We start from the raw sequence: 12,044 nt of genomic DNA, 5'->3' as shown, positions 1-12,044 counted from the left end.
CCACTTAGAATGTAAGATTCACAAAGGCAGGGGTTTTTGTCTTTTGGCTATTGGTGTATTCCAAGTGCCTAGAACAAAAACTGACACTTAGTAGTGCTCAAATATTCACTGAATAAAACAACGTGATTGATAGAAGATGAGGTCAGAGATGTGGATGGGGGAACAGATCATCTTGTAGGCCACTGTAATGACTCCAGCTCTGAATGCAATGAGGAGCCACTCTAGAATTTGGAGCAGAGGCGTGCCATAACCTGATACGTGTTTGAAAAGCTTCACTCTAGCTGCTGTGTTGAGGATGGGCTGTAGTAGGCAGGGTGGAAGAAAGGAGACGGATCTGGGTGAGGAACGATGAGGGCACAGATCAGGGTGACAGCCCTGGAAATGGTGAGGAGTGGCTGAATTCTGTATTACTCTGAAGGTAAAGCAAACAGTATTTCCCGATGTCTTGGACGCGGGTTGTGAGAAAAGAGAGGAATCAAGGTGGTTCTGATTTAAGCAACTGGAAGGACAGAGTTGTAATCAACTGATTTATGAAACATTATGGGAGCAGTGTGTTTGAAGGTAGGGCGAGGGAAGATTAGAGTTCAGTATTGAAGATACTCTATGTTTTGTCAGGCAGTCACTAAGATAAACCGAAGGCTGGTGCATCCGTGTGTGGCTCAGGCAATATTCTGGGCTGGAGACATAGATTAAAGGTTCATTTTGTATGAACGAGGCTTAAAGTGAATTCAGAGAAGAGGAAAGAGGCCTGAACACCCTTGCAGCTGAAAGGTCTTCTTTGAGAAGGAATGAATTTTATCACAGAAATAAAAAGAATATCAGGTTCTTCTCAGGTAATAAACACCCTGAAGGAGAAAAACATCATTATCAGGTGATGTTACCTTATGAAGGATAGGTAAGAACAAGCAAATTATGAACATAATTTAAAGATAAAATTTATTCTCTGATGGTTTACTCATGCAAACTGCACATAAAAGAAAATAGTACAGTTTGGGTAACATTGCAAATATAAGGACTCAAAATGCTAGGTACAGAAGTAGTGTGACATCCTGAAAGTCAAAATGGAATTTGTGTTTATACAACTAATAATGACTTTTATTTGCTGAGTACAGACTGATTTACAATGAAAGTTTTGCTAACCTTGGTAATAAGCTCATTAACTGTTTACATGACTTCTTACATCTATGTAGTTTTATTTTACAGTTGCAAGAATTCCTGTTACCAAAGAACTTTTAACTTGCATAAATAATAAAATTTAACGAAAATGCACTGAATGACCCAGGAGAGTGAAAAACAGAGGCTTTTCCTAATCCATCCAAACTACAATAAAAAACAGCCTTTGAGATATATTTTCATATTTTGTGCCTTTGAGATCAACTCCTTAGCATAACTATGGCAAAATCATGATTAGAAATTGATTACTGGAAAATTATAAAATCAGTTAAAAATAAAAAAATTTTAGAAGTAGGATTATCAACCCAAAATGGTATTTTTAATAAGCCAAACAATAAAATTCCTATTATCTTCATAATTAAAAGTCCTGAAATGTCATTTGTATAATCTGAACGTTTCCCAGTTTGGAACTTAGGCAAGTGGAATATTTCCTTGAATTACCAAGGATATTCCATACCGGTTTTTAAAATGTCAGTCTCATTAGGAGATGGCACTGAGACTTTAGCAAACAGTGTAGTATGGATGCAGAACAAACTACACAACTTATTATAAATGCATGACAGATATTTACATAATGGATCCTGCTCGAATGCCAGAAGTTGCTACTGGGGAGGACTCATAACTATTTTACAAAGTTTTCTTACACACGTCTACTACATTTTTATTTTTTAACAATTTTGTCTATTTTAAAATATTGTACTGTATTTTGAACATAACTGCAGAATAAAAATAGATAATGGCACATTAGAAAACTCAGTATCCCACAGATGACTGGATAATGAGAAAAGTGTACCTACAATCATCTCATCAGAAACAAACTACATCATGGAATGTTAGTTATCCAAGCCTGCACAGTAATGACATCTTAAATTGCAATCATCTATTGGCCAGCATCACACTGAAGGCATCGTTAAACATTCAAGCAAAGATTGCTGGCATGAACTACTGAAAGACACACACGCACACACACACGCCACACACACACACACACACACACACACACACACTCTCTCTCACTCACTCGTTTCCCATATTATAATTACATTGTTCTAAAGATAGATACTGATTTTTTTCCCACGAGAAATGTTATCAAAATTTGCTACTAAAAGATGACAGTGCTTTCACAAGAATAAGTACAAGTTAACTTGCAAGTACAAGACAATGGGGGTAAACAGTCTTAAATTTTCTAAGTAGTAATTTTTAGGCTTTTCTGGCAACCATACCTTACTTGATTATGCATAAACTTCTCAGTTTGAAACCTGAAATCTGCAAAACAAAACAAAACAAAACAAAACAAAAAACTAATTTCAAAAAATTATTAGATATCTGATAACCCTGTATTGTACATTATATAATTTCATATTTTGTTAGTCTCAAAACATAGGGTTTAAAATACTGAATTTAAGCCTTAAAAAAGTCATTTTTGAAATGATAAAGGATTCCAAAATTCATGCCTACTTAAAATCTTAAAAAAAAAGGAAACGCACTGTTACTGATCTTCATTTAGTTTAAGTGTGCATAAAAGCACTGTATGTCTTTTACCATGTTTCACTCACTTAAAAAGTGTTCGATAATGTTCTTCCTTTTGCATAATGTGCAAAATAAAAGGCAAAAAGATTAAAAGCAAATTTCTATATTTTTCTTGCTAGTGCTTTATGACCTTGTTAACACTACAAAGTCAATAGGGACTATGCAGAACTTTGGTATAAATGATATAACAATACTACCATCACAGTTGAGGGTTAAGAGGTGGTCAAAAGAAATGGAAGTGGGAAGAGAGATTCAGTAACACCCCCATTTATTAAAACACCACAAAATTAAAAGTGAAATAAACCACAATGAATTATAATACAATTTACACATTGAGCACAGAAAAAAGAATAAATCTAACAATATTTATAAAAAAAGCAAAATCAGTCTTTTTCCAGAGACTAAAAACTGTTGTTGTTCAGTCTGATCATCAACTGCTGCTACACCAACTTTAGAGCCAAATTTAATTTCAAGTAAAAAAAAAAATTTACAACCACAGACTTCGCATAAATGGAAATTGGTCTTTCCTTGATTTCCCTTTGAAGTCACTAATGAGTATCTAAAACTGCTGCACTGAGGTTTTTAATCAACTTCCTGAGGGCTGTGACTGGGAGGAAGGAGCCATGACAATCTGTGAAAGCGCAGGCTCTGAACTCTGGTCCGCCATCTGCGTGAGGACTGAAGTGGCTACAGCTTCTGCCTTGGAAGTTGAACTGACTCCATTGGATGTGCTGACAGAACTATGCTGTATAGCTTCAGTATGTGGACTACTCGGCACTGACAGGTCTTCTGAACTATCATCTTTATCAGCAGCTGAGTGGAAAAAAGGAAACTACTCAGTTTCTTAAAATAGTTGTAAGAATTTATCAGGTTGAGTCAATGCACAGAATAAAAAGTTAGATGGCATTTTACAGAATCAGTTTAGAGAAGTTGGTATGACTGGAATTGAGTAACTGAAAGGTGGCTAGAAGTCATGAAGTAGGCAATTTTGTCTGTACAGGCTAAACAAGGCACAAGCATGCACATGGAAACACCTCAATGCCCAGTGCCACATAAAAGAGAGCTGAAGAATTATTTGCTAAATAGTGTTAAGGAAGAAAATTGGGTGGGAATTTGGGAGATAGGTCTCTTATAGATATAATCAAACACTTACCCCAGCAACACATTTAACAAAACCAGTCTGTTTGCCTACACGCCATTCTTATTAAAAGATTAAAAAATTTATAACCATATGCATAAACAAAATGAATGCTAACATACAAATTATATCTTCAAATAATTCCCTCTGCAGAACTATTTTTATTCTGGCTGACTTTCCATCTAAGGCAGCAATGGATGATTATAACACCTGATTCTAATGATGCACACACTTGAGAATAAGCAATATTTAGAATCTAAATGCCACCAGCTGTTATAGTTGCATGAATTAATTGAGATTCAAATAAAAATCCATATAAAACTCAAGATACTGTAATTGGAAAGATATTCAGGAAAGGGCATTCTAAATATTAATGAAAATATATCTACCATTGTTTAGGCTTTAATAACAAATCTTCAACTTTCTTATTAATCCAATAATTTCATTTAGTGAAAAATCTGATAAGTACAACACACACAAATAATTATAGTGTACGCAAGTTATGAGACACAATGATAGCATGAACACCTGTGAACCCAGCCCCCAACTTAAAGAGAAAATTGCTAGTAACACTCGTGCTTCTTGGAGGCTCCTCTCTTCACCAAAGGCAATCACCATTCTGGTAAGTATTTCTTTTACCATTCCCTTGTTTTTTCTTTGAAGTTTTACCAAATAGGTATATATCCCTAAACAGTACTGTTTAGCTTTGTTTCTTTCTGAACACTCTAAAATAATTTTTATTTAGTGTTTAGAACTATAATAAGCTGGCTTCCTATCAAATCTGACAATACATACTGGCCTGCTTACTGATGGCCAGGTGCTCATTCTGAAAGTCAACTATTAAAAGACTGTGGACCCCATGAAGTAGGACTTACCCCATGATTTGTAATGTAGAAGATAGAGGGGGAGGAATCTGGCAAGTACAACTCTAGTTCAAATAAAATTCTTCATTTTGAGGGTTTTCTGAAATATAGTAGCTCTTACAGAATTTTAATGTGATAGAATCTCACCCTCTCTATAACTCTGCTTTAAATGCAAAACTACACCACTGGATAAAAATCTGACCTCAAGATGCAGTTAAAAAAAAAAAAGCACAATCAGTAATCCTTTTTAAAATTATATAAAGCAGAAGGGATACTGTTCTGATCAAGCAATAATGAATGTTATAAAATATTTACAATTCAGTTATATAGCCAATACAATTGTTATACATTCACAGAAAACACTGGCAAATGACAGTTTAACTAGAGAGAACAGTAAAAAGCCCTCTATTTCACCACTATTCAACATGACAACAAAATGTCCTTTCAATGTTACGTTCTAGGGATATAACAGCTTTCAGAAATAAAGAGGCTGATCTGTGATGAGCGGTATAAGGAAATGTAAATATATTGTGGAGGCGATGACTCAAAATGAAACAGTTAAGTTGTAAGGGACAAGTGCTTATCTACCTCCAGGCTTTCAGAATTTGGTAAAACAAATCTTTAGGCTGTACAAAGAAGCAGGTACTCACTTATAAATTATGTAATTATAAATTTTATGTATAAAATACCTTTATAATGTGATACAGCTGCACCTATGTCCAGTTCTAGATGGTAAGGGGAGAAAAATTACTAATATAATCACAAGCTCTAGAAAGATACAAGAGATCTTACTGCACTCACAGAGTCATTTTTGGCCCTACTTAAAAGAAATCAGCTGTTTGACAATTCACTCTCTCTGAAGTTCCACCAATGTTTATACATATTTTCATTAATGAAAATATAAGCTCACAATTTTGGGCCCAATAAGCTTTTCTTCCCATTTAGGATTACAGCAACAACTATAATACAATGTTAATTATGCCCAGAGATCTACAGAATATGAATTAATGGCAATAAGATTACTCTTATGTTTTACTCTTCAAGGAACCCAAACATTAAAAATGTTTTCATATTTTCATTCTCATTTTATATACTACTTGACCCTTAAGGTCAACAACTGTCACGGTTTTCCCATGACTGAGGGGTTTCCTAGGACGTGGGACTTCCCAGTGTTAAAAAAGAGACCCTATGACTGTGTGACTTTATAGTGTCACCTTTACCTGCAAGATTTTGTAAGATTCCTTAGTTTCTACTAAACCTTAGTTTTCTATATACAATGTTTTGAGTTAACTAGTATTATAGCTCACCACTATTAGCAACTGCTATGTGCTACAATGTGATGAATAGTGTTAGGTATTTGTGAATTTCTCCACATTTTCTCCAAGATTTAAACATTTACTTAAACAATCTTTGTATTTACCTTGACTATTAAAAACAGAGAAGTCAGATTTTTCCCAAAGACTTCAAATTTGAAAATAAAAAATTTGAAATTTCTACAAAGTCCAATTATCTCCCAAGAGCTGAAGAGAACTAATTTTATGCAAGAACTATACTTACCTCAGTCAATATGATTATCTAGATAACCGGACAGGATAAAAGATAGGAACTGTTCCCAAACCCAAAAATGTCTTATTCATTTCTTACATTTTCACAACCTCGTATACCTTCACTAAAAACTTATTAATCTAGATTTTCAGTCAGTTTGAGGATATAGCATATAAAACCATACATATATACACTTAAAAATATCTTTATTGCTTAAAATAAAAAATTGGCTTGCATTTGCTGAGCATATACTGCCTGGATAACAGGGATAAAACTGTTGGGGTTATCCAATAAATTAACTAAGATTAAAAAATTGAAGATAATTTAAAACTGAATGCAATTTAAGAGTTAATTTTCCTTCTAATTTTATAGTATCACTTGTATATTTCTTTCTGAACTATCAAAATTCAAGAGAGCTCTCTTGTTAAGAAAATCATGTATGCATAATGCTGAACTCAGTAACTTCTAAAGGAAATTATGTTGTTAAGTCAGATGGGAGCCATAATGGCCTCATCCCTGCAGCAATCATTGTTAATACAAACCCCAAACATATTTCTATACAGTTTCAATTTACTCCACAATGTGTTTCACAATCCTGTCAAAATGACTAGATATCAAAGGACTGAGATTTATTTGCTCAAAACTGACAAAAATCAATGTTCTAAATATATATGGCAACAGAGAGTTGCTCAATCTACTGAATCTTTTAAATTAAAAAATATTGCCCATTCTGATGAAACTGCTTACAATGAGTACAAGTAAAGATGGTGGCCATTAAGTTTTATCGTGAGCACCTGAGGAACTGTTTGCATCCAATACAAAATGTTTCTTTCTTTTGAATTACTGACACTGGCAAATTAAAACGAAGTGGATACATATGGTTGAAACAATTTTCACATTTACAAATATCCTGAAATATCACTAAATCATAAAAATGAAAGCTGTGGGTTATATATTATGAATGTTGCCTAATGCATTCCCAGCTCTGTTATTTGTTACAAATTTGTGTACGACGGACAGAATTGGCCATTTATTCAAGAGTAACAGCTGGTTCCAACATTGTGCACCTTATCAAAAAAGGACATTACAAGAAGGAAAAGCACAATTAACTTCTAAAATGCTGAAAACAGAAGAACCTCATTTTGAAGGTAAATATTTAAAAGGAAACTTACAAGCAAATAATTTAAATACTGTTCTATTTTAGCATTTTTATGACTAACTAGAAGACTCAATCTAAAGATTCAGAACAATAAAATTGCACAATGCTGATATCTAAGAAAGAACAATGGGATGTGCTACAGATTAAGTGAAGACAAAAAAAATTACTAAACGGAGGCTAGAAAAGTAGTGTTTCACTATGTCAGTCCAAGAAAAGTATTACTCTGAGAATATAAACAAAGTATCATCAGTACTTACACTATACTTTAAATTATTAACCAACCCATTTTATTTATAGTAATCTCTAGAAAAAAGCTAGAAGTAGGAAAACTTTAAAACTCTAGATTCTAAGTATATCCCCCATTCCATAATAAACTTGCAGAACTTCTGATATTTAACATTAAATATCAGAACTGCAGTCTCCACTTTTTTAATGGTAGCTTGGTTCACTCTGGCAGTATTTCACTGATGTAGCCTAAGGCTATAGGTAATGGAACATTACTCACTATGATAGCCAGATTTCTTCTGCATGGCGGTTACAGGGCAATCTTTATGAGCCAGAAGAAGCTGTTTCAGCTGTGCCACTTCATTTCTCAGCAGGGTGACTTCACTCTGGGGAAGAAACAACTTATGTACCTTACCAGCCTCAGACTAACAATTTTTACTGTTTAACACAAGTGAAGATTAAGATATGAAAATTGGACATCTTTAAAAGAACACCAAGGAATAAACAAAATATGCTGTTTAAATGTTTAATCATTATACATTAGCTTTTATATTTTAGCATTTATATAGACCCTGAAACTTACATAAAAATTTAACACCACAACTGGATAGCATATTTCAAAGTTACTTTTTACATTATCATTTGCCTTGTGACTGCTTATATACTACAGGTTACCTATCAAAGGTATTTTTTACACGTTACATGCTCTTTTTTTTCTGTTTTTTTTTTTTTTTTTTTTTTTTTTTTGCAGTACGTGGGCCTCTCACTGTTGCGGCCTCTCCCGTTGCAGATCACAGGCTCCGGACACGCAGGCTCAGTGGCCATGGCTCACGGGCCCAGCCACTCTGCGGCATGTGGGATCTTCCCGGACCGAGGCATGAACCGGTGTCCCCTGCGTCAGCAGGCGGACTGTCAACCACTGTGCCACCAGGGAAGCCCACATGCTCTTTTTGATTATTTGAACAATTAGAAGTATAAGGGGAGTCAGAATAAAATTTCACTGACTCTATTCACTTGGAAGTAAAAATTTTGTCCTGGAAACTAAGTTAAGCAGTTTTCTAGAAACTAGGAAAAGCTCCATAGGGGAAAACACAAACAACCAAAGAATCATGGATACCTAAAATGCATCGCAAGGCATTGTGTTGGACACGGAACCAGTGAAAGCAGATGTAATGTTGAAATGGCTTAACTGCCTTTGACCTAGGCCATTTGTACACATCTAAATTTAAATCTGATAAATCAATGGTGATCTATCCTACTCCTTATCACAGAATGAGCAGTTCAGTCTTTGTTTTGGATGCATTAATCTGATAGATTCTATGTAAAAGTTCCAAATTGAGAGAGTCCAATTAATTCCTTTGGGTCACCCCCAAATATTAACACATAAATTAGTGATAATTACCAATACTCAAGAGTTAGAAATAATATGAATTTAATAAATTGGTAACATTAAAAGATCTTAACTTACAAACACCTCTACTTATTTGGACTTACATTAACCATTCACATTTTATCCATGAACCCAAAACTAAATGAAATACAGCAAAAAAAGGTGTATATAAAAGCTCAAGCACTTCTTTTTCCATCCCTCAGTCTCTTAACCAGAAAGCTGAAGGTAAAATACTTTAGTAGATTAGACTCATTACGCCTCCTTAAGTGATCAATGACAGAAACATACAAATCAAAAGAATAAAAGTTAAGCAATCCAAAGGCAAGTCTGTCGGGTCAAATAGTTCCTCACACCCCAATAACAATAAACTGCAACACTGTATTAAAGCACAGAACAAATGCTTGTTCTTGATGCTTACAAGAACTCTGAACCATTCATAAAAAGGTTAAATTATGTTTAGAATATTGTATTTGAGACAAAAATGGGTGTATAGTGATTAAAGTACAAAAAGAAAAGGTTAAAAGTTTGCTTTAAAAAACAAGCTGTTATTTAGAAAACTAATTTCTATGGAATACTGAACTTGTCATTAGTGTCAATACCGCTAATTATAGCTCTTTATTAATGACACTATTTATGGGAACCCATATTATGAATAATCCAACGTATATTATCCAAAAAAAAGTTTCTCTCTCTGCTGTGTCAGCTTGATTTTGAGATTCACATCTACAAGTTTCGCTCATTAATTTTTATAATATGAAATAGGGCTGGATATGTATTTTTAGTCAAGAATACACAATCTTTTATAATCTGGTACCTGTGACCACCCTTCTCACTAGTTTGAACCTAATAATCAATATTTAATCATTTTGACCTATAAAAATAGAAATTTCATATGGCTAACTAAATATATACTGTTGCTTCCATCTAGAAAACCTTTTTGCCTTGCTAATTATTTCACTCATCTTTAAGCGTCAACTCAGTACAAATATGCATAGGAAAAGTTAGGTGTCAATTTCTGTGCTCCCACAGCCGTATATACATGTATGTATTGTATGTGTGTTTGTATGTGTGTATTTACATAGTACTTATCACACTGGATTGTAATTTTTAGTTTACTTATTTGCCACCTCTGCCAGACTGAGGTTTCTCAAGGGCAGGGATTATCTTGCTTTTTGTATCCCCAGAGCATAGCCCACAGCCTGGCACAGACTGAGTACACAGAATTACCATGGTCTTCTCTAAAATCTATTTTCAGGGAGTAAAAAACACCAAAGAAGGTGAAATGAAATAGCTTGAATAATATAAAACTGGTCAGGGGTCCTAATTTCATTATTTATTGCCAACAACCTCACCAACATAGTCACACTGTTAATTTTCTCAGTCAGAAAATGAAAATTGGCGTGTTTAATAGCATCACCTCAATTACAGAATTTTAAAAATCACAAATGCCTTCTCAACTAAATACTCTATATGGACATTCATTATAAACCATATTATGAAACAAAATGCTGTATTAGATAAAATTGCTGAGCAGTTACAAGTTGATAATCTGATACAAAATAGTTGATTTAAATAATTCTGGGGATTAACCAATAAAACAATATTCCTATGCACTCAAAATTAAATGTATACATTTAAAATCTCTCTTTAAATGACAGGTTTGAAACTGATGGAATGGAATATCAGTTTCTATATTCAAACAACAGTTGGTGGTGTTTTGGTTGTTCATCTAATTAGACTTCCTGGTCCATTGACAAGTGAAGAAACTAAAGATGCCACTAGCTAACAATGGGTAATGAACATTAAGGACTTCAGAGGTAAGGTATTTGATTCCTGTTACAACAACTTACTTATATTTGTGTTAACTGAATTTAATTGGAGTCACACTTAACAGAGCAAACAACTTGGGGAAGGAAAAAAACTGGAAGAGAGGAGAAAATTGAAAATAAAACCGTTTTAACATTATAATTTATATAATACCTAAGTGATAACAGTACACAAATATGCTAGTCTTCATCCAAAATTCAAAAACCCAATTTTCCCCCTACACCTTTTAAATGACAGAAATTGTAAGAAAAAAAACCCCAACAAACTCAAGCTATGCTCAATACAAATTTAGTCTAATTTTTTACATCATCCTGATCTAAAATGTTGTACAATGGTAAGAGATTTTCCTAATGGTAATCCTGAAGCTCAAGTGATTTTTGATTGAAAGGTTAAATTAAATCAATAGTTTGTATTATTATTGTATCCTAATATTCAATTTCTTTAAAAACTGGTATCAAGCACTAGACTGAAAGCAGCAAATGGGACATGGTTGCTAGCAAAGAATTGGGACTGTCAGAAATACTGCAAAGCACACAGGTAGAGTGCTGATTAGGAATAAGAGAAGGCCAAACCTTGAAGGAAGTGGATTTAGTTGAGCTGTAGAGCCCTAAGTGTGAGCATAAGCTTGTGGTCAAGATCAGGGCAAGCAGAGGTTGAAAACAGGAGGCTCATTATGGTATATAACCTTTACATTAGGCAGAATTGTAGGAGTTTGCCAAAGCCCGGCCAGCATTTTTAAAATCGTTTGATAAAATGTAGCAAAATTCAACAAATTAATCCAAACATTCAAGAATTATAGTCTCATACCCGTATGTATAAAGGAAAGGACTTAAACATAAATATAGACAATATTTAGATAAGGTAGTTACATAAATCATGACTTTAACTCTGAAATGTTTTGACAAAGAAAGATCGGAAGACAGGTAGAATCAGAGACAAAAGCCTCCATACATATAATAAGAGTCCTGAAGATTCTATGGAGAGACCTCAGAATGAAAAAAAAAAAAGAAAGCCGTAACAGACCATATCTATCTATCTATCTATCTATCTATATTTGTATTTATATAAATATATAAAACCAGTTTGCTTAAGCCAAAGTGAATCTGGAGGGGATACTTGTTAAGCCATAAACAAACAGAATTAATATTAAATGAAAAAAGAAATATTTATACCTCTACTATCTGAGGATTATTT

At 33.8% G+C, this 12,044-nt stretch overlaps 1 protein-coding gene across 3 annotated transcripts in view; it reads right to left on the bottom strand.

Annotated features, from left to right (window-relative positions):
- Positions 1-910: 910 nt before the first annotated feature.
- Positions 911-12,044, bottom strand: part of ATF2 (activating transcription factor 2) — a gene marked incomplete at its 3' end in the record, with an annotated part of 87,642 nt that continues 76,508 nt past the window's right edge. For all 3 annotated transcript variants that reach the window (XM_082657748.1, XM_082657747.1, XM_082657749.1), the window contains 2 exons: positions 7,914-8,019; positions 911-3,516 (listed from right to left, as the gene is read on the bottom strand). In XM_082657748.1, coding sequence (XP_082513874.1) covers positions 3,290-3,516; positions 7,914-8,019 — 333 coding nt within the window. The remainder of the gene's footprint in view (positions 3,517-7,913; positions 8,020-12,044) is intronic.

The sequence above is a fragment of the Grampus griseus genome (assembly GCF_964374135.1).
Source record: "Grampus griseus genome assembly, chromosome: 7".
Taxonomy (NCBI): Eukaryota; Metazoa; Chordata; class Mammalia; order Artiodactyla; family Delphinidae; genus Grampus; species Grampus griseus.
The sequence above is the reverse complement of the archived record's forward strand: the minus strand, read 5'-3'. Positions and strand labels throughout refer to the sequence as shown.